Source organism: Oxyura jamaicensis, chromosome 8 (assembly GCF_011077185.1).
Source record: "Oxyura jamaicensis isolate SHBP4307 breed ruddy duck chromosome 8, BPBGC_Ojam_1.0, whole genome shotgun sequence".
NCBI lineage: Eukaryota > Metazoa > Chordata > Aves > Anseriformes > Anatidae > Oxyura > Oxyura jamaicensis.
In genome coordinates, this window is record NC_048900.1 from 25,144,617 (window position 1) to 25,166,286 (window position 21,670).

The 21,670-nt window shown below is 37.2% G+C and overlaps 1 protein-coding gene across 1 annotated transcript in view; it reads right to left on the bottom strand.

Annotated features, from left to right (window-relative positions):
* Nucleotides 1–21,670, bottom strand: part of FAF1 (Fas associated factor 1) — a 162,656-nt gene that overhangs the window by 7,205 nt on the left and 133,781 nt on the right. Inside the window, exons 16-18 of the mRNA XM_035332623.1 lie at nucleotides 13,966–14,046; nucleotides 13,236–13,313; nucleotides 8,923–9,138 (exon numbers count right to left, since the gene is read on the bottom strand). Coding sequence (XP_035188514.1) covers nucleotides 8,923–9,138; nucleotides 13,236–13,313; nucleotides 13,966–14,046 — 375 coding nt within the window. The remainder of the gene's footprint in view (nucleotides 1–8,922; nucleotides 9,139–13,235; nucleotides 13,314–13,965; nucleotides 14,047–21,670) is intronic.

The following is a 21,670-nucleotide window of genomic DNA, read 5'->3' on the forward strand; positions in this document are numbered from 1 at the left end:
AGTTCTGTCTTCACCTTTGCTGACCTATCTGTTCTACTCCACGCTCACATCCTGCACAGCAGAATTTTTACCATTTCAAAGGTGTGGTTCCTTACCTTCCCAACTCTGCAGGGAGAAGATAAAGACAAAAAAAAATGGCTTAATGCCCAGGAAGGTCATTTAAAAATAAAGAATCAAATACACAATTATTATGACACTTACACAAGCAGTAAATATCACACCCTTCACCTTTCTCTCCACCCTAGGACAAGGATCTGATTCCTGAGTAGCACAGCCTCTATACCACTTACACACGCATGAATACATTTAATGAATCTAACGGACAAAGAGTTCTTTTACTCTGTTTCCTAATCCTCCTAAAGTATAAATGCAATAGAAATTACTTAAAGGCACACCTGGTAAAGCACCAGATCTGTTTAAAAAACTATATTTTCAAAATGACACAAACAAATACAGTGAACCCTTGCCACATATTGAAATATCTATGGGCTATAGGGATAATATGCCCAACTGGTGCCACAAACAAAAGTAGGGTTACTTCACAGAAATATATGCAATTAGATCTGGTTTAGTTGAATAAACTTCAAGATAATTTACATCTGAATTGAAGAAAGCCGTCACAAATAAGGAAAAATATGTCATAGTTAAAGACTTCTAGTCTCATTCTAAGTACAAAGCTTTAAGCCAGATATGCCACACTCTTGATCCTATTTCACTGAAGAGAAAAACAGTATTTCAGATTCAGCATATTTAAAAAGTATATTTACTAAGCAAAGTAACAGATACTGATAAAACAGAGAACTGTGATGTTGTATCCTGTACTCTGAGCGTGCTTTCCACCCTTAGAAAAGCCGTGCAGAGACACCATCTATCTTTACATAGCATAAATCGTCAGTGACTTACCATAATTTATATAAGAATTTGCTGCATAGATTCTAAGCAGTGAAGGTTTGTATGATAAACCTGACTTGCATTACTTGTCTTTTCAGAGAGTAAATTAAGAAAAAATAGCAACTGTGTTCTCCTTGGTTTTAAAAAGTAACAAGCATAACGACAGGGCAGTGTGAATAATAAGCCTGATGTTTCCGAATTTCTGTAGCGAGGCCGGGACTATTTGGTGCTTTTAAAAGTTCAGCGTTATGAATTCATGATTCTATGTAAAATTTCACTTTTTTAATTGGGAAAACTAATTTTTATTTTGTTTGTAGAGCAAAGTTTAAAAGAACATAAATACAAATCATTATTACACCAAATAAAATCCTGGATGCTAATTATGTTTAAAAATATCATGTTTTTGCAACAATCGTATTGCTTTTTAACAGTTGAGAGTGTAAGAGATCTGTAACTACTGATTATCTACCTTCCAACAAAAGCCGTTAGGAAATGCTGTCTACAGCAACCCCACCTGGGTAGCTGTGATGTCTGTGCTGCTTAGTCCTAAGATCTGAAATCTTGCTTCGTGTTCAGTACTTCCCCTTTTTGGCCTGGCCTGTTATGTCCAGAACACATCCGAGTACTAACTTGACTGAATGTCTGTTTGCATTTATTTCTAAGGACTAATGTCTATGAAAAATCACTACAAGAAGACTGCATCTTCCTTTAGCTGCATTTTCAGTGACAAAGTAACAAACATACATCCAGGGTTTTTTCTTCTTGGCAGGAGAAGTGAAAACATCCAGGTATTTTAACTAATTACACTCTCTTTGAATAATACGGCTTTTACTGATGCAGTGTTACTGGCATGAAAATATCACTGAAGCTGCCTTCTGCATGGAGGAAGAAGGTAGTGGTAGGGTCAGTGCCCGAGTCAGGTGAGCCACCAGCAGGGCACAGCCCATGCTGCTGTCCCCAGCCCCAACAATGCCGAGAACAGCACCGCAGGGCTCCAGACTTTGAGGGAAGAGGACGGTGCTGTAAAGCTCTCTTCAGATTTTCTGGTTTCCTCCCTTCCCTCTATTTGGTTTGAAATCAATGATCTGTTTAGTAATTTTTTCTGTTTCTTTTTTTTTTTTCCTCAGAAAAAAGAGAAGCTGATGGAACCCCCTGGAACACCTCTCTCCCTGACAAAGAACCCACAGGCAGAGGAGCTCCATCACCTTCACCCTATTTACTTTCAGTTTTCTTGCTGAGCAGAGGAAAGATTTAAATAGTGGCATTTACAGATCGGAGCATTTGTATGTTATCCATCCCTTCTGCTGTGCCAAGGAGCAAAACAGTCTGTTATTTGTGGGCACTGCTGCCAATGTGCTTTTTTCAAACAATTCATGCATTTAATTATTTTAAAAACGTGCTAGCTCCAGAGATGACAGATCTTGGCCTCAGAAATACTGTAGCTTTCACTGTGGATATTGATGATGTGCTGAATGAAAGCAAGACAGCCACACCTCCTGGAAGTCTGAAAACATATAAATACATTTAGTGCCTCAAACGTACTGCAAGAACTTTGCTTTGCATATGTAGGTCCCAAAGGGAATGGATAGGAACACAGCCGCTCACCGGAGAGCGATCCATGATTGCATTCATGTGCACGTAATTATAACTGCATGGAAAAACGATCCAAAAGGATTTTTATCAAGTTCAAAGGATTAAGATGTTCAGATACCACAATGATAACTACAGTATAACATTGTGATTGGTAGATAGGTAAATAGAATGAAAAGCGCGCCTAAGACTGCTTTGGTGATTGAGTCTGATGTATTACTTATGCAATTACCAAAACAGCAGGAGATCATTAAATTTTCTGGTAACCAGACACAGCTTTCTTAGTATCATACTACTACAAAGGCTCTTTATTGGTATTTTATCATTACATTTTCTTCCTACAAGGGAAAAAAAAAATAATGACATAAAGCATGAGTTCTGGGAAAAAAAAAAAGTACAAAATGTCTTAGGGCTAGTTTATGTTGGGTGATGCCATATCCAACAGCAAAGCTCTGCTGCTTAACTAAGGCATCTTCCTGTGAACAATAATATGCCTTCCCTGAAATAGATGTTTGTAAAATGGTGCAGTGCTGAATAAAAGAACACTTTTGGTCAGAGGGATGTGCTTGGGTGGAATATATTAATCACGTGGTTGGCATTAGTCACTGCGTTAACTAATGAGGATGACTCAACTAAGAGCTCACAAACAGCATTGAGTATTGAGTGCTCTGTTGAATGCTAACTTTAGTGAGTCTTAAGTAAAGCAGCTCATCTGAAACACACACCTATTTGCTGAAATTAGTTAAACATTCCCTGTATTCAAGTAGAGTTGTCATACAAGATCAGAAACTATGTTCACGTATAGAATGTAATTCTTTTTAGAGGAAACTTACATCTGCGGGGTGAGGAAGGCATTCATTCCCTTCCATATCCTTTCAGTGACTTTATACAAGAAGGAATTTAATCTTTCTCTTTGTATATCAGTTAAGCAAACACCAGGTCTGAAGAGGCAGATCAAGTCTGTCTTACTTGGAAGAAAATATGAAAAAATCTTTCTGCAATAGCTTTTTTTTTTTTTTTTACTTCATATACAGAAATTGTATTTGCACAAAAATGGACATTAACATTTCAAGGTTAAAAATACACTTTCTGATGTCCTACAAGTACTGCCATCAACTTCAGTGAGTATCAACTACTCCCTTTGTAGGTGCTGGCCAAAAGAGCATGACACTGCTTTGTGTGAGCAACAAACTTGTCAAAAGCACCAAAACCTAAGGGTTGCAGTGTTCTGCTTGCAATTATACATGCTCCAGTCCTCTGGAATTCAAAATTAATCAGTCCAATTAATCGTCCTACTGTTACCAGTCAACAGAAGAACGATCAGAAATCATGCTCCTAGAAGAGGCATGGGAATAAGCTAGTCTGGTATGGCAAATTTACTTAGACAAATTCTCCGTGTCTTAACTAAACTAAACATAACTGCTGGAATAAATAAAATAACATATCCTGAAAGAGAGGAAAGGCAAGGGCGGGTAGTATTGACTTAATGACAGCTTCAGCCAACAAGAAGAGGGATGCCTACCTTTGTAAGTGGCTTCTGTAAACTAGATCATAGTTGATAATTACATGACACCATCAGATATATTGCCTTGAATAATTATAAGGCATTGTGAAATTAAACAGATGGATACTGTGTTGTGGAGTAGGAAATACAAATACCAGTAATTTGAGATTACTGGATAAATTTGGTGAATTATGTTAAACTTTCCCTGAATTTATAAAAATATTATCCAAGTTTCTGAACTTATCAGAAAAATACTTTATTTTTCTGAAATCCTCCTTGGCCACCAGACAGCTGTTCAAGCTACTTTCCCGATTAATGTGAATGACTAGTTACCAATAATGCTACTGGGTACAGCAACGATACTGCGTGAATCCTTTCTCAGGAGAACATCTTTCTTCCTTCTTTCCATCAAGATGATGATTAGGGAAAAGTACGTCAGGAGCCAGACATGGTCCTGAACATGTATTTCATTCATAACCTATTCAATGAGTTTGAATGCCACATTACGAGTTTAAAAGTAGATTATCTGAACGCATTATTTGCACGGGGTGAAATTCAGAATAATCCTGACAAAGAAAGGCTAAAATGGACTGAGATGCACAAAATTGCTGACCTACCTAACTCAGCTGTACAGGAATCAGAACCATAACGTTACAACACCAGAGCACAGTCACGTGTTGGGATGATCATGTGTGCTGAGCACTGCAGCTAAACTCACCATCCCCTGGCATTATTTCCACCACTGTGGGTGTCAAAATAAGATTACTCCTGCCAGAACGCAGGAAATGAACAATCACATTTGGTTTTGGAGGGATATCTTACTCTGTATTTCTGTATAATATTAAGAATAGTCTGGCACTGAATTTACTGAAATCCTGATTGTACTTAATTTAAATTGATGTGCAATTTGAGTTAAATTCATTTTCTATGGTTTCAAGGGAGACAGATTTTGTTTCTGTTTATTTAAACTGCTGTTGGAATTGGTTAATTAAAAGGATTTAAAAAATCTTAATACTCTAAACAGAGCAAACTGGTTCTGAATTATTAAGCAACATTTTAGATGCATTTAAATAACCTTAAGTGACTTAACTGCCACCTGATCCTAAGCTGTGGCTCAGAAAAATAAAATGTGAAATACTGTAGAACACTTGGCTTACCAGGGCTTCCAGATACAGTAAATAAAAAGCTTAAGTCTCTAACAAAGCATCTGCAAAAGGCATATCTCAAATACATAACTAGTGCTCCACCTCAAGGAGAAATGAGCAGAAGAAATTGTAGGCTGCAGCTTTGATTTTTCAGACAAAATTACTAAGTTCAGTCGTTCAAAAACAGACTTTCAAATGAGATGGACTCAGGAGAGCATGCCACGACCTCATTTTCTGTCACATGCTATAAAACTTCCATAAATGTATCACTAATCCTGGCTTCTTTGGCTTCTTTCCTACAGTGTGGTCAAATGCCCAGGCCACAGGATGTTAAAGAATTTTCAGAAGACTTCTGCAAACCTCCACTGAAGGAAGCGAGGAACTGGTCATTCAGACGGTCTACAGGGTGCTGGGAGAAGACAGACCCTGCAGAAAGCAGATTGAGAGGACTACTGAAATTAGTGTTTGGGAAGGCTTTTAGGAGAAAGGGACTTACTTGAAAGGGAGAAGGTTGACTGAGCATGCTGATATGCTTGGTGTAAACTCTTTTTTGTTATAGTTGAATGCATTTTGAAGATTAGGGTGACCGTTGGAAGAAAAAGAACTATAATTCTAAAATCAGCACACAAATTTAACCAGCACATACATTTGCTTCCATAAAGCCTTTGCAGGTGCATTCAAGAATATGGCAAAGAACTCGTAATACAGCTTTTTACTCAGAAAGATGTGCTTACCAAATGTTTTCAAAGTTAGAGGTAGAAATTACCTGCTGACAGAGGTTCACTCGTGTGGAATATGCTTGTCAGTACAGTACGTAGTTCTGCTTTGGTTAAGGTACTGAGAAAGGAGGTGGTTAATATCTAATTTCCGTGCTAGTAGAAAGAACACAGTCAGTGACAAAGACCCAATAACAAGTCACTGCATGTGCTTAAATGCTTTGGAATGTCACTGCTGCTTTAAAAACTACAAGTAGTGTCTAGAAAAGGTTAATCTGTGTATTTACTCATGTGTAGAAGTTTGTATTTACAGTAGGGTTATGATACCAACTTTAAGTTAGCTAAGGATATCTGTGTAAGCAACTGGAACATAGAACCAAGAACTAATGAATTTCTATTTACCAAAGAAGTAAAAATACTTCAACAACATTGTATCAGGACTGACGGCTTTGAAAAGCAGATTTTGAAAACCAAGTAAAAAATGTTCTGACAAGTTTCCCACAAGAAAATGCTCATTTATTGAAGATAATCCCCTTGTTTTGATAAGACAAACACTTCTGGGGGTGTGTATGTTATTGTAATATAGATTAGGATAGAAGAAAAATGATTAACTTGAGAAGAAATGTTTTCATCTTACTGCAGCAAAAATCCCAGCAAAGAAATTGTCATTTTCAGAACTTTTTTTTTTTTTTTTTTTTCCTCAAAATTGTTATAGGTTAAATAAAAAAAAAGGACATTTTTAAATGCTATTTTTTTCTGGAGCACAAGCATCCCAAGTGTTTTGTTCTTCTTTCACAAATTTCAACGGCTGTCTGTGATATATACCATATAGCAGAAGGGTTTTGATTGCAACTTACAGTGCATTTTTAGGAGGCTGTATAGCATGAAGCCTAAGGTAACAAATATATACTTTTACCATACTCCCAATGCATTCATCAGCATGATTTTTTTTCTGTTTTTCTTTTTTTTTCCTTTTTTTTAAACAAACAAACAAAACTCTTCTCTCTGTGGAGTCGCACAATTCCATCTCTCCAAATCTGTGGAACATGGCAGATGTCATTTATAGTTAGCAAACCCCTGGGGATTATTTTTTGTCTGTTGTAGCTCTGGTGGTCAAAATGGCAACCAGATTCATACACGGCCACTGAGTCAAATCAGCATGAATCATTTATGCGACTCCTCATACATGGCATTATTAGGTTGGAATCATAGAAAAAAGATGACTGGGTCTCGCGTCCAGTGCAACAGACCAACAGCTCTCTAACCGGCCATAAAATTCTCCTTCCTTTGCCCCAGCATTTTCTGCCTTGAAGTTTCACAAATTTACTGACACTACCATCCCATTTTAATTTAGTGGTCTTTTTTCTTCTCCATTCCTTTTTTTGTTTGTTCTCATTTGAGCTGTCTGATCAATTTTTGAGTTTACAGAGGACTAAAATTAGTAATGATGACAATGTGATTATCTACAGAAACAGCCAGTCTAAACAGAGAGAATTTAAAGTGTAGGGAAAAAAAATAAGAGTAATATATTCATAGAGTGATTTTTTTTGTAATAACTATGTACTAAGACATAAATATGTTACAGGCAGGAAGGTATGACTTGCAGAATATTTAAAACACATGAATACCTTGTTTAGACCGTGAAAGATTGTTGAGTAAAGTGAACGATACTGGAAACTTAGATGACTTCCAGTCTTTGGTTCCACTGGAAATGATATCACATGCTTAAGGAGTAAAGTTAATTAGTGATTAATGAGATTCCTGAAATGCTTCTTTTCAGTCTGACTGATTAGGATTCTCAATATAAGACAAGGTGGAAGAAAAGCCGTAAGCACTACAGTCTTGTTTACAGAGTTATGCCAAGAATCTTCAGAAATCACATCCACTCTCAAGGTCATAGCTTGTTAAGGACATTATTTTCTTCCCCTTTTGGAGTACTTGTGTCACTTAAAATAACTTACAAATAGGATGATAAAGCAATAGGCTGCTGTTACAAAACAGTACTGTAAACACGCCAATCAGAGCTCTGCTCCTAGTGAACTTCCTCCACAGGCAGTGATGAGAAAGAAAATGGAAAAGCAACCCAGATACTGAGCTCCTTTGATGAAAAATGGCTTAACCAGTCACCTGGAGATTCCCCCGGACAACAAAACGCCTGCTCCAGCCCAAAGCTGCCCCAACTCATTTGCAGTACTGGAGGTAGCACAGCCAAACAGCTGCTGAACTTCACCCATCACTACTAGGCTCAGTTTTTACTGTCACCTCTGCATCACCCCATTACCTTATCCTTTTACGCAGTGCCCTCATATAATTGCTGCACAGTTGGACCCACTGACTTTTACCTTTGCTGTAACCTTGACTAGTTAAGAAATGGAAGTTAAACTGCAATAGAGCAGACAACACGTAAGTAAATCTTAAGGGAAACCTGGTAACGAGCACATAAATATCTGTTGATAAACCAACAGAACTGAATTTGCTTTTGTAAGCAGTAAGTGGTATTGACTTTGAAAATCAGTCACAGCAAGTACGTCGTTAGAATTTGGACGTAGAAGGTATAAATGACTACTCAGTGGTATGATGTAACAGGTGGATGAATAATTCATTAGAGTGTACTGATTAGCTCGTAACCACTTATTATCTGACACTGAGCCTTCCTACTCATAACTTAAAATTGGAATAAAATGGCAAAAAAAACGACCAGAGAAATACCAGTCTATACCAGACCTAAACAGCATACTAATATTGATGCTCTTCCCTCGCAACATGATGCGAGCAATGCTGGCTCACAGTCAGAGCACATGGACAGTTTTCACTGAATGTCATCCACAACTCCTTTGTATCAGAAATGAAGGATTTTTTAAAATGTCACTGGAAACAGATTTCACAATGCAATTTTGTATGCAACATATGATAGCACTGTTAGGCTAGCACCTGGCTTGCTCACAGCCACAGAGCTTGGGCCACACTCTAACATATTCATGCACAGCTTTTATTTTCTATGCTGTAACATACCGGTCATCTAAACACACACAATTAAGAAGTAGTGGTATTATTCCTGGAAGGTGCATTTACTCACATCTCTCCTTGGAAAGGTGCCCAGCAGCTTGTATTCCTCCCAAGGATATCCCTTGGAAGCTACAAAATCAAAGACAACCTGCAGCTTGCTGCTGGCCAGGAAACGTCGCTCAAAGAATTCTCCGCTGGGTGTCCGAATACGCAGTTTGCTGACTGACTCGGTGCTCTCCTCTTTCGGTTCTGGAGGCAAAGATTGCTCAAGAGAGAGCCTGATAGCCTGAGGATGGAAAAATAACCATTTAGGTTGCAATGTTAACAACAGAAGAAAAGGAAAGAGCTTTTCTGTTCATGTCTTCTAGGATTTCATGATGTGCCATAGTTGTGCTTTATATCTCAACGACAAAATCATTTTTATTCACTCCTTAATAACAGCTCACCAGACAACTAATTAAAATAAATCCTTCTTTATAACACATATTATTAGGTCTACAGTTAATGCACGATGGGGATAAGTAATTTAATCATTTGGCAGAAAGCCTTGAAAAATTTGAAAGAGAGAATAATTGTCAAGTGGCCAATTGCTTCCTTAAAAGGGTATAAATTGAAGGCAGTAAAAGTATTTCTTCAAATGCACTGATTATCAAATTGCCTTCCTCTTATACAGAGTAATTGACTATTTGTACCAAAGACAAGACCCTCAGTGGCAGTTCAGAATAAAAAGACATATATGCAAGAGATTTACTATAAATAAACTAAAACACTGTTAGACATAATTAAAAATATCACAAATGTGTATTAAATATGGTGTATATACAAAATTTGGAACAGTCAAAAAAGGAAATTGGGAGGAGAGACACGGGAGCTTTAAGATTTAAAGAAAGCAATTATTATTATTACTACTTGCAGGAAGACTACTCCAAGCACAGGTGTGCACATCTTCTGAAACAACTTGCGTTGCCAGCACTGCACTATGCAGCTAAAAATGCATACGCTTGCCTTCCTGCTAACACTGCACATATTGCTGATGTTAAGACCTTAAGAGCAGGAACCAAGTCTGTATTCACTGACCTTTGCCTCCAGGAACTACAACATTTACACTTTGATCAGAATTAAAAACAAACAACATCAACAAAAAAAGCCTAATATTAGACTGCTGCCATAGGTGGGCTTGATTTTCAAGGGTACTGAATGCTGTTGGCGCCCTCAGACAGAGGCTGATTTCTTTTAAAAATTAGATTGTGTTTAGAAAGCAGCCTTGTTACCGTATCACCTTACTTCAGGCAGCAGTTAATGAGAATCTCAACGAGTGCTAGAAGCAGAATAACAATTCCTTCCCCGCAATACACCTAAAAGACAGTATTCCAAAATGAAGGGGCAGTCATGCACTGCTTTACCGAGAATTTAAAGGAACTTTCACGATACACAGTTGATATTTATGCCTTTGAAAATCTCCCCAAGGTCATTTAGTAACAGATATTGATGGAGGATGATTGCAGTAAAGAGAAAGGAATGGGCAGAAGCAAGATTATGAAGCATTTTAAATAGTCTACTTCTTGCACACGAACCTCTGAGCAAATTATAGCTCAGTATAAATATTTATACATAGAACTTGAGTTCATTTTTGCTCATCTACTATGAGATTATATTTTAAATAGATTCTATTTTAATTTTCTCTCTCTCCATACTCAACCACCTGCTTACTGTCTTTCTGTTTTGACATTTCCCCACACAGTATAACAACAGATGCTACATTATTTACTGAACCCAATCAATTATATTATAGAAAAATAAACAACAGTAGCTCATTAGAGCTCTTTTCTTTGTGCAAAGAATGCGTCGCTCCCTCAAGTAACTGGTCTCCCAGGCTTCAATGTAAAACGGCAGTTTACAATGGATATTCTGTACCAGCAAACCAAGTCAGAAAACAATGATGAGATGGATCACATTAATAACTCTTGGATCTGAACAAGCAATTTCAGTTTTGTTGATAAAAAGATGTTCAGTATGTGAATAGCTCAGTAGCCTGATTTTAAATATAGGAACTGAACATAGAGGCACTTCTGTAAGTAAACACTGTTGCAGAACAATTCAGTATAAGTAATCTGTATACTTGAAAATGGGAGTGTTAGTAAACATTATTGTTAAAATCCCTTTTGTTCTACTAAGCAAACAGATCCTATTATTTTCATTACTGCAGTCTACAGTAAAACAGGGAAGCCCAGATATATTTTGATAACATGGACTAGCTTTGCAGGCTTTGTGTAAGAAAACAGTTTTCAAAAGGCCAAGGTGTTAGAAAAGGTTCAGGAGCAGGTATACTAAAGCAGAATGAATTATTGTTTCTATGCATACAAAATCACTTAAAGAACAAAAACAAATTTATTACTTGAATCTGATTATAACAGATCACTCAATAGTCTGTTATTGCTACAGTACTGATTTATTTTTAATTGCTATTTCCCTCACAGAATTGCCATTTTTTGATTATTCTTGACAAAATTCTCATAGTCCAGTTTTGTTCACGGCTTACCCAGCTGTGTTTTTATCCTCTATTCTTGACTTATGTTAACAGGAGCCAAGAAAGCCATCAGATACTGTGGAATAATACAGAAGACTGGACTGCATTTTTACTAAATCACTGAATACTATGGCTTTGATGAAATGCAGTATTTACAACACAGCGCTGTTTAAAATGTTCTTGAATGCTTAAACGGTTCAGATTTTTTTAAGGATATTATCTTGATCAAAATATATATGCAAATGCATTGCTTATACAGTTTGTTTATTGGGTTTGTCTCTGGGAATAATAGCTGCATTGGTAGCCAACTTTTTGCAGTTGTGTAATGCAATTTTTTCATACATCAGCAAAGTACACAAGACTGAAATGTCAAATATATATTTAAATCTGGGGCGGGGGGCGATGAGGAAGGCTGTGATTTATCAGGATTCCATGAGTTCCAAGGACTTTAACTAAATGGAAAATTAAATGAGAATATAACACCACATTTCAAATCTGCATCATTGCTTGGAGTCAGAGCAAAGGAGTTATATAGACTCCACTAAAAATATTGAAACTCTGATATTTTATACAAATGAATAAATATTTAAAACAGATTTTATTTATATTTGTGATAATACTGGAAATATACTCAGGAAATACATATTCAATAGGGATGCCAATGTAGCTTTGTAGTCATTAGCAACTTCCTCACAAAATTTTATATGCCTAGAAGTCAAAGGACAACACTCAGTCAACTCTAATTTCAGTCAATACATTTATGTGTACGTCACTTATTTTGAACATTTTATTCAAGCGTTTCAAAGTCCCTTTCAAATATGAGCTAGGTGTGTTTCTTAGCAGTTCTGTAAGGACATCTATTTCAAGATCACTTCACAGAACAGCTGAAAATACTTTAATGACTAGTCTGTTTCACCTATCCTTTGAAATGTGGTGGGGTTTCAGGGGAAGAAACATGGCTGTAACACAGCCTTTTTTCTTCTCTTTCAAACCGTATTACATACTTGTCAGGAGGTGAAAAACACGAAGCCACTGTAAATTCATGTACATGATTATTTACGCCTACAGTGATACACAGCTAGGACAGGAGCCAGCCTAGACCCAGCAAGAGGCTGCAGGAGCTCTCTCTCTCGCAGGTATTGGGGCCTGCAAAATATACAAAATTTGAGAGAATCTGCAAAGTAACAGGGTTTGAGGAACAGCAAGCACTCTTCACAGCATATGGTTTCTATATTTTTATATAGGCCCAGGGACCTAAAGAGTTTGTTTGAATGCAATTTTCAATCTCAGCAAGATTCTGTAGAAGATTGTTTAGACATTTTAAGACATACCATTAATTCCATTTTCTAGTTTTTTTGTTTGTTTGTTTGTTTTTTCTGTTGTTGTTAGTTTGTTTTGATTTCTTCAAAAAAATTTAAAGGTCTTTTGTCTCCCAAATAAGACTTGGCAATTTGTTCGATCAGAATTGCTGTTACGCTTTGTGCTACTTCCTGGAAAAAATGAAAGGGCTCCATGGCATTATATTTTCAAAAGCAGTGCCTCCAGACACAAGATTTGAGACTCCCAAAGATTCCACTATTAATGAAGCTTATTTCATAGATCGTTTGTTCTCAGGCCTATCTAATATCCGGCTGTAATTCAGACCTAGATGATAGAAAAGAAAAACTAAGTGAAGACGAAAATTATTTAGTTGCATTATATTGTTATATATATATATCATAATAAATTAATAAAAATACTGATTTGTTGTTCACATGGAAAGTATACTTTGAATTAAAATTATATTGAATGAAAGCTGCAACCTCCAGAAGCCTTCATGAATCTGAAAAGTTGTTAGAAAAGGTAAAACATCCCACCTCACGTTCTTCCTCCTGCTCTTTCCGAATCTGTTCCAAGCGAAACTGCTCTGCCATTTCTCTCTCTTGTGCTTCTCTCTAATAAACAGAAACAAATAGTAAATACACATGTACTCACTTCACTTTCCACAGATCTGTCTAACGGTGTGCAATGAGCTATATGAAAGCAAATTAACTCCCCAACTTTTCCGTTGGAACAGGAATGGTTCATGGATGACTGATGAATTTGCACAATACAAAGCCACATGAATAAAACCTTCATAGCTCTTATGAAGCTTGTTAATGGAAACTTATCTGAACTCAACTTTTGTCCTCAAGAATTTACCACATTAACATAATTAGTTACATATATTTTGAAATGTCTTGAATTTCTGTTTTGTAAAAGATTACAGATATGGTTAGACCCAAGGTTCACCCAGCCTAGAAACCTCTGATAATGATTATTTATTGTGACTTAGAAACTAATATTAGAAATAGGATATTTATTAAGTGATCTTTTCCTGTCATTCCATTGACAGCTTCTATTATTACGTAGGGCCAGTACTGCTTTAGCAAAAGGTGTAGTCAAATCTTGTGAATGTATCTAGTGCCATGTGATAACCACTTATGGCTCCTTCTGCAATGGTCTCATATTTAAAAGCAAAACTGAAGTGATGCACCAGAGAGATTTCACCAGTCATGGACAGATTCACATCTTGACATTCACACAATCACTTCACCAGCCACACACCTTCGCTCGGTCAGCTTCGAGTGATATGCGGTACGCTTCATCCTGCTCTCTTTTCACATTTTCTCTGGCTTCACGTTCGTCCTAAAAAAAAGAAAAAAGAAGAGAAAAGAAAATGAAAACTACCAGTACATGGTGACCATCATGACACATATCTGACATCTCTGTTTACCAGCATTCTCTACCCTCATGATTTAATAAAAATATAAAAGATATATATGTTTATATTTGACTGCCTTACTTATCTAGCTATTGCTACCAGAAAAAAAAAATCAGAAATGCCTCAAGGGCAAACTTAGCTTTAAAAAAGAAAAAAATTACAACTTACCTAAGGCTACATTTCAATTGCCATGCTGTGTATGGTGAACAGCGTGTCCAAACCCCGGCCCACGGGCTGGACCTGGCACCAAAGCTCTTTGTCCTGCCACCTTTACTGTGGCCTGGGCAGAGGCCGGGAGCAGCTGAAGGCCTTCTCCTGCACCAGCCATGCACAGAGAATCCAACCTGCCAGAGCAGGACAAGGGACACTGGAGGGGCACGTGTGGCCCAGCGCTGGGGAAGGTCTCACAGGGACGTCACTCCTGCAGCTGACCATTTGGACTGCCTTGTAGTGTGGAAGGACAGATCACGGTTTAGAGGACAAGGCTGGATTTTATCATCCACTTCAACTGACAGGAGGGAATGGCTTGTTCTGCGAGAGGAGGCCTGCTCCCAGGACCTTCCCAGGTAAAAACACAGTCAGCAGGACCCATTAAACATAATCCAGAGGCCTCAATTCATATCGTACTGAATACTCTACGAGTATGGGACAGTAACAAGTCCTGCTCTGAAGTGTCTCAAATGTAAAGATGCAGGCAGATGAGAAACATGAGGTTAGCATGCCAACTTCAAGCCAGCAAACCTAGAAAAATATCTTATTAATGATCACAGCACAGAAAGTAAGGGTTTATGAAAAAGATGCTAATGGCAAAGCAAGGCATCACCCATACAGTGGAGGATCAAGAAGTGGATATCCCTGAAAGCTGAAAAGCACCAGGGCACTATATGATAAAGCAAAGTATACAATTCTTAGCTCCATACTCTGCTGCTGCAGCCAGAGACAACGTCGGCTGCTCTGCGCTTACTCTTCTCACATCCTATAATCCTCCTAGAGCCCTGCAGAGGCTGCAGTGGTCCCTACAAAAATCAATAAGATTTAGCTGTGAGACTGCTGGTGGGCTCAGCGCTGTCACCCGGAGTTACCAGCAACACAGCACTTAGGCTGGGGTTTCACAGGAATGAAAACCTACCTACTGCTTTTTGAAGCATTATGACAAATATTCCTAGTGATCTGCAAGGTTTGTTCCACTTAAAGGAATCATTTTGCAAACTGATCAATTTTATCCCAGAAACCTCACTCTTTGGCAAGAACTCGATTTTAAATGACAGGAGCATAGTTAACTGTTACTGCCATGTCATGCAACCATGCCAAGATGTTCCTCAAACAAAACTCTAGCGTATTAGTGGTTAAAAAGTTCTAAAGTTGCATGCAACCACAAGAGGAAAGGACAAATTGCAGGAAAAGGTATACAACCTCCAGCTGGAAAGTAACAAGATCTTTTTAGAGGAAACTCTTCTTCCTTATAGAAACAGGACCCAAGATTATTCTACAATCAGTGTCTCCTAAATTTCATTCACAGAAGATAGAGAAACCATCACTTTGTTCAGCAGAGCTAAAACATGAGAAGTAATTCTTGCAAAATGTAACAAGGACAATAACCACCAATAACCCATTCCCCTCTGGCTTCTCTGGACTTTGATAAGCTTTATGTGCTATGTTCATGGAATGCCTTCAAAGATTAACTCAAACACGCCAGCATAAACTGCCTACATTGATATTCAATTTCTGGAAGAGGGGATGTTGAAATAATTGAACAGCTCTGATTTTTACAATATCCAAAAGTGAGGAAAGCTTCTTGAACCCACAGAAGTTTTCCCAACTCTTCTTACAGACCGAATGTAACGTTACATAAAACCTTTAGTACTCTCTATACTGAAACTTTCCATAAGCATACCATAAGTTTATCTTAAAATGGTAAGAAACAAAACTAACTTCTCAAACCAACCTCCTGAAAAACAATGACTTTAGGCATTCTGTGAGAGGACAAGAATTTAAAAAATATTAAGACTTGTTTTGGAGAGAACCTGTTTAGCTTTCACGTTTTGCAACTTCATACATTACCGTAACTTCATGTCAAAAATCCCACAAGTCTGTGTGATCAATGCTGGAGGGACAACTGAAAGATCGGATGCAACTACAGGCTCTTTCCTTTGCCAAAGATTGCTAGCATTTAACATGTTAAAAAATGTAAAAATTGTTAAAAATAACTCCAAAAATATATGCTAAATCAAGAGTTGTATGAAATTGAGTACTGACTTTTATTCTGCGTTATACAAATGGTCTACTCAAGGAAGTTATTAAAGGTTACTTGCGATGAGTGCAGGATTCATTTACCTACAAGGATCTTTACTGAGCAATTTTTGAAATTGGTTTAAATTACACAATCTGGATGACACCTTCAAAAAATACTGACGCTATAGATTCTACAAGAAGAATATAAATATGAATTCTGGACATCTCAAAAAAATGTATTTGTTTCCTCCCCATTCATCACAGTTATCATCATCCTAAAACTGGATTATGAAAAAGATGTCAGGAATGCGAAGAATTGCTATGCATGACTGCCTGGTCCTCAAAGAAATATGTAAGCCACATCTAGAAGTAAATGACCATGCCACCGAGCTTTACACCACATAGAAATAATACTGTTCCTACTGAAACAGATCTAAGAAAAAAAAAAAATCTGTAGCTAAACTAAACAGCACTGGAATCCAGATTTCTTCAGCTGAAAATCAGATGTAATCAATCACGTGTTTTTTTGTTGTTGCTATTTCTGTGTTTTGTTAACACTGCTCACACTCTATGGGAATAACCACATCAATGGTGATTATGGCAAATTTATAATATTCTCTCGTTCAGAGTTACACCTTGGACAATTTTTTAACATTAGATGCTGCAGTTCTTTTTGTAGTACAGTTCATTATTTTAGTCATCACTTCCTCTGGAGAAACCATACGAAGTATGAAGATGACTCAAATCTACTAGAAAGCAATAAAATAAAAGTGACAATGTTCATAGGAAAAGCAGAACAAAATATTTTGCAATTAATCTTTCATTACTATCTAACAAAGAAGACATGAAGAAAAAAAACAAACAAACAAACAAACAAAAACAATAGCAATACTACTAAAAATTAATTTTAAAATGTCATATGTGTTGTCCATTAACAAAACATGAGGTAGCTCACAACTATCTTCTTAAACCTTACATAAATTGTAGCATCTACTGAGCATCAATAAATGCAACTCCATGTTACTTTTGCAATGCATGCAAAATGGCCATCTTCCGTTTTCAAGAAACCAGGATGTGAACAGACGTCTCATCCCAGTTCACTGCAAAAGCCTACATCAGAAAGAGGAATTACACTCAGCAGTTCTGAGATCCACACCAGTGACCAAAGGATGGTGTTAACGTAAACCATCCAAATCACAGGGGTTTTGCTCCTTGAAGGTAAAAAGTTCCCTCAAGAAATTTTAAGTACTATTTTTAGATTTTAATGAAAATGTCCACAGAACAAAATATTTTATGTATTAATTAAATGTTGAAATAGCTACCTGGTTGTTTCTTACTAGAGTATGAAAAACATAACATGAATCCAGAACAAAGGCTGAAAAGGAACAACACAACTTTACATTTGAACTTGTACTGAATTGGAACAAGATCAAATTTGTGTTTTTGTCACATCTGTTTTGAAATGAATGCAATATTGCATGAGAGATCAGACTTGGCTTTGTCACACGAGCTTGGCTTCTAGTTCAAACATTGTCATCTCTGAATCATGGTAAAAGTAAATTCTACTTGTCTGCTGCTGGAGAAAACTGCAGACATATAACAAGTTTACATAATAAAAAAATATAGAATAAATACAGAATGAAACACAGAGTTCAACCTTGATATGAATTTCATTCATTTGGATCAAGATTCTTTTAGCTGCTCTTGCACAAGCCATGAAAGTCTTATTTGGTGTTCAACAAAAGAAAATCCAGGCAATTGGGAACGATTTAGATACCAAACAAATCCAATGAAATCAACAATTATTTTTTTTTCCTCATACAAGTATTTTTGTATGTCTAAATTTTACCTTTGGATAAAATTATATGATCTGACTCTAATAAGGCAGTAGGCCTCATCTGTTTCTTGATGAATGTAAGATCTGAACAGACAAAGGCAAAAAAGAAAAGAAATGGGAAGGATGCACCCTGCAAGCCAAGAGATCAGTGGTGAAGAGAAAAGCCCATCCTTCTGACAGTGTACCATTAGGAAAATGAGGTGGTAGAAAATAGGAAGGAAGGGAGAAAGGGTGCAATGGCAGAGGAACATTGGGGAACAAAGAGCAAAGAGGTGAGGTAAAGAGAGTTGGTACAATGGAAGCAAAAAATGGAAAGAGCTTGAAGTGCATGATGGAGCAGAAAGGATTTAAATCTTTAAAGTTAAAAGTGAAAAGGGTTTTTTCAGCCTACATGGATGCTTCCTCTATGCTATCAAAGCTCAGCGCATAGGGAAAAGTATGTATGTTCTCTCTCCAATAATTATTCCCTAAACAATTTCATAAAGCTACCTCTGAAGCACCTAATAGAAGGAATTTTCATAATCAGTATGATGGAAAAGTTGGATTCCTGATTGCACTTAGAACAGCAATCTCCTTTTTTTCCTGCAGATCATGTAGAGAAAAAAAATACACAGGACACAAAAAGTTGGCTTCTTGGATGGGATATTTAGCTGGAAATGTCAGCCTTGGAACTTCTGTGCTTTTTGTTGTTGTGGCTTGTGAAGGAAGGATTTAATGATTTAACCCCAGGTATCGGTTTTGTACCTGATCTGTCTCAGAGAGATGTGTTACACCCCATTGCTCTTTGGGATTAGTTTTACTCTGAAGTAAAACCAGATAAAACAACTACATAAGATTATCATGAGCAGAAGACATTTTTCTCAGAGCATCAATGAGTAAATGGCTGTTACAAGAAAGACAAAAAAAAGTGTATTTACAAATGCTGAATGCTTATCTGAAAGATGGTTCATTTCACCGAACCACTCCTGAAATTAAAAACTGCAAGAGCTTTAGGCTATTCACAGGAGCGTTAAAGAGAAACACCCCTTTGTCCAAACAAACCAGTGCAATAAAAGCATTAATTTGATTCACTAGAGATGACAGACTTGCACATTGTATAACTTAAACATACATGATGGGGAATATGTAGAATTAAAAAGTGTACACAAAATGTGTTAGGCATACAAGAACGATGGAAACAAAGCAGAAGCAGAGGTGGGTAGGCAGGACTGAACAGGGGAAGAGGGGCAGAATCCTGCCTGTTTATATCAAAGGCTCAAAGCCCAGTTCCAGATACCAATTTTGGGGAATTACCTCAAATTATATGAAAGAAAGCAAAACAAAACCTTCCAGAAGCAGTTCTGCAGTTACTTGCCATGGAAAATCATCCAGACAGTCCTACTAAAACTTCTACCAATCTGGGCTGTATGCTGAGAAAGGCGAAGTTTAGTAAGAGAAACTAAGCTAACAGTCAGTGGCTGCAGCCAGCAACATACACAGCTGAAAGCCCATCTGAACTGAAGATATTTTCATTTAATCTTCTTTCTTTCCATTGTCATTGCTTCACGTTTGGTCAAAGTTCAAAATAGACCGTGAACTCCCGAAGACAGCAATCGTACTTGCTGGCCTGTTAGTACAGTGAAGTGCACAACGGGAAACCAATCACCAAAGCTTTGGGGTGCTCTCATAATACAAATACAAAATAGGAAAATTTATTCAAATAAATTTTGATTACTGTAGTTTAATTAGTTATAACTAGTAATAATTAGTAAATGTGCTAATTGGATTTTTGAGGGGTTACATGACAATCTCCGTTAGATGGCTGTCATCACCGTAATGTTTTGCGCTTTGGAATTTAATGAATTTCATGTATTTATTCTCATAGCCTCCTGTTGTGCAAATACTATACACCATGATACACATGACAGTGTTAGATGGAATGCAGATTATCAAAGGTATTCAAACGCCTAACTTCTACTGATTTTAATTCAGTGCCTAAACAGAAATCGCAGAGGTCTCCTGCATGGCTGATAGAAATATTTAGGCCATCCTCTAACTGGAAAGCACAACTGCAGGTAAAGAGTGAACAAAAACAACTGATCTGAAGGAGGAAAAGACAAACATCACAGATTAGGAGAATATTCACAAGGACTGAGTTCTCTTACTCGAGTTTCCTTTGTGGCTGTGAAGTACATCTTTGGAAAGGGAATGAGAAAAGGTGTTGGAAGCTAGAACTGTTATATCATCGTGGCAAAAAAAAAAAAAAGGAAATCCCTAAATCCCTGACATTTGACAGCAGAGAGGCAGAAGACGAGGAAGACACAGCAATCCATTTTCCTTACTTCAAAGTGACAAAAATAACACTTGGACAGTAAATCTCTGCCTAGTATAAGACAGTTCTGAAACAGACATACAAGAGTATTTCTACAGATAGCTGCGGCAGTGAAAAGAAGGTGAATTTATGTTGCTGTTTTGGAGTGTTGTTGTTTTATTTTTTTATTTTTTGCTTTTTCTTTTTTAACATATTTTTTAAATCTCCATCCAGATATTAGTTAGGAAAAAAAAAAAATTCTCATGCTGTAGCTGCATCTAGGAAGAAGAGATGTCATCTAAGATCAGAGAGCAAAGATGGTGACTTTGCAGGTCTACATTTTTCTACAGCTTATCTTCAGTGAGACTGATTACAACAATTTTTCAAGTTTAAACATTCTTAAGTATCTCTCTTTCACAGTGTTTCAGCAGGCATGGTTTAAAGCGAATTGCAGGTTTTAATTTGGATTTGTAAGAATAAAGTTTTTCAAGCAATTGTGGGTATTTCGATTCCACCTTGAAGTCTCATCTGCGAGCAGGAGTGCTAGTGTTGCATAACTACGAAAATAAACACGCAGAGACCTACTGTTACTTAAATGTGGACACGTTGGGCCAGCTGTGTAACAGTCGTTGCTTTTACAGTAATAAATGTTGACAGCAAAAATAAAAAGAATGCCTTACTGAGAGATCATCAAATGAGCCCTGTCATTACATGGAAACTCCACCCTGTATAAGCTTGTCAAAAAGTGTTACTGTAATCCTTTGAGAAGCCTTCTCCTCAGGCAACAGAGAAAAATGCTTAAGATCAGCCCAGAACAGGTGTGTTGCACTGTAATGCCAGTATTTAATCAGGGATCTCTTCACATCAGCCTCACGAAGGAACTAACTCAGATCTGTGTGGGCCCATCATGCAACGCTGGAATGATTATTTAACTATCAAATTAAAGCAAGCCAACTAACAGAGCGTTTGCAAACAGACATTCCAGGGCATACACTATTTTACAATTATCATTTGTTTTCTTGTCCAAGTCCAGCAGCAGGCCCTGACACTTAAGAGGAACTGATACCACGCATTCCTTTCAAAGTCAATCCCTGACAAATCCCAGTTCACACCTTGATCAACACTGGCAGGGGCCAGTCATCTCTGCTCTGAGATGACTGCTCTTTCGCTTACAGGAGAAACTCTTCAG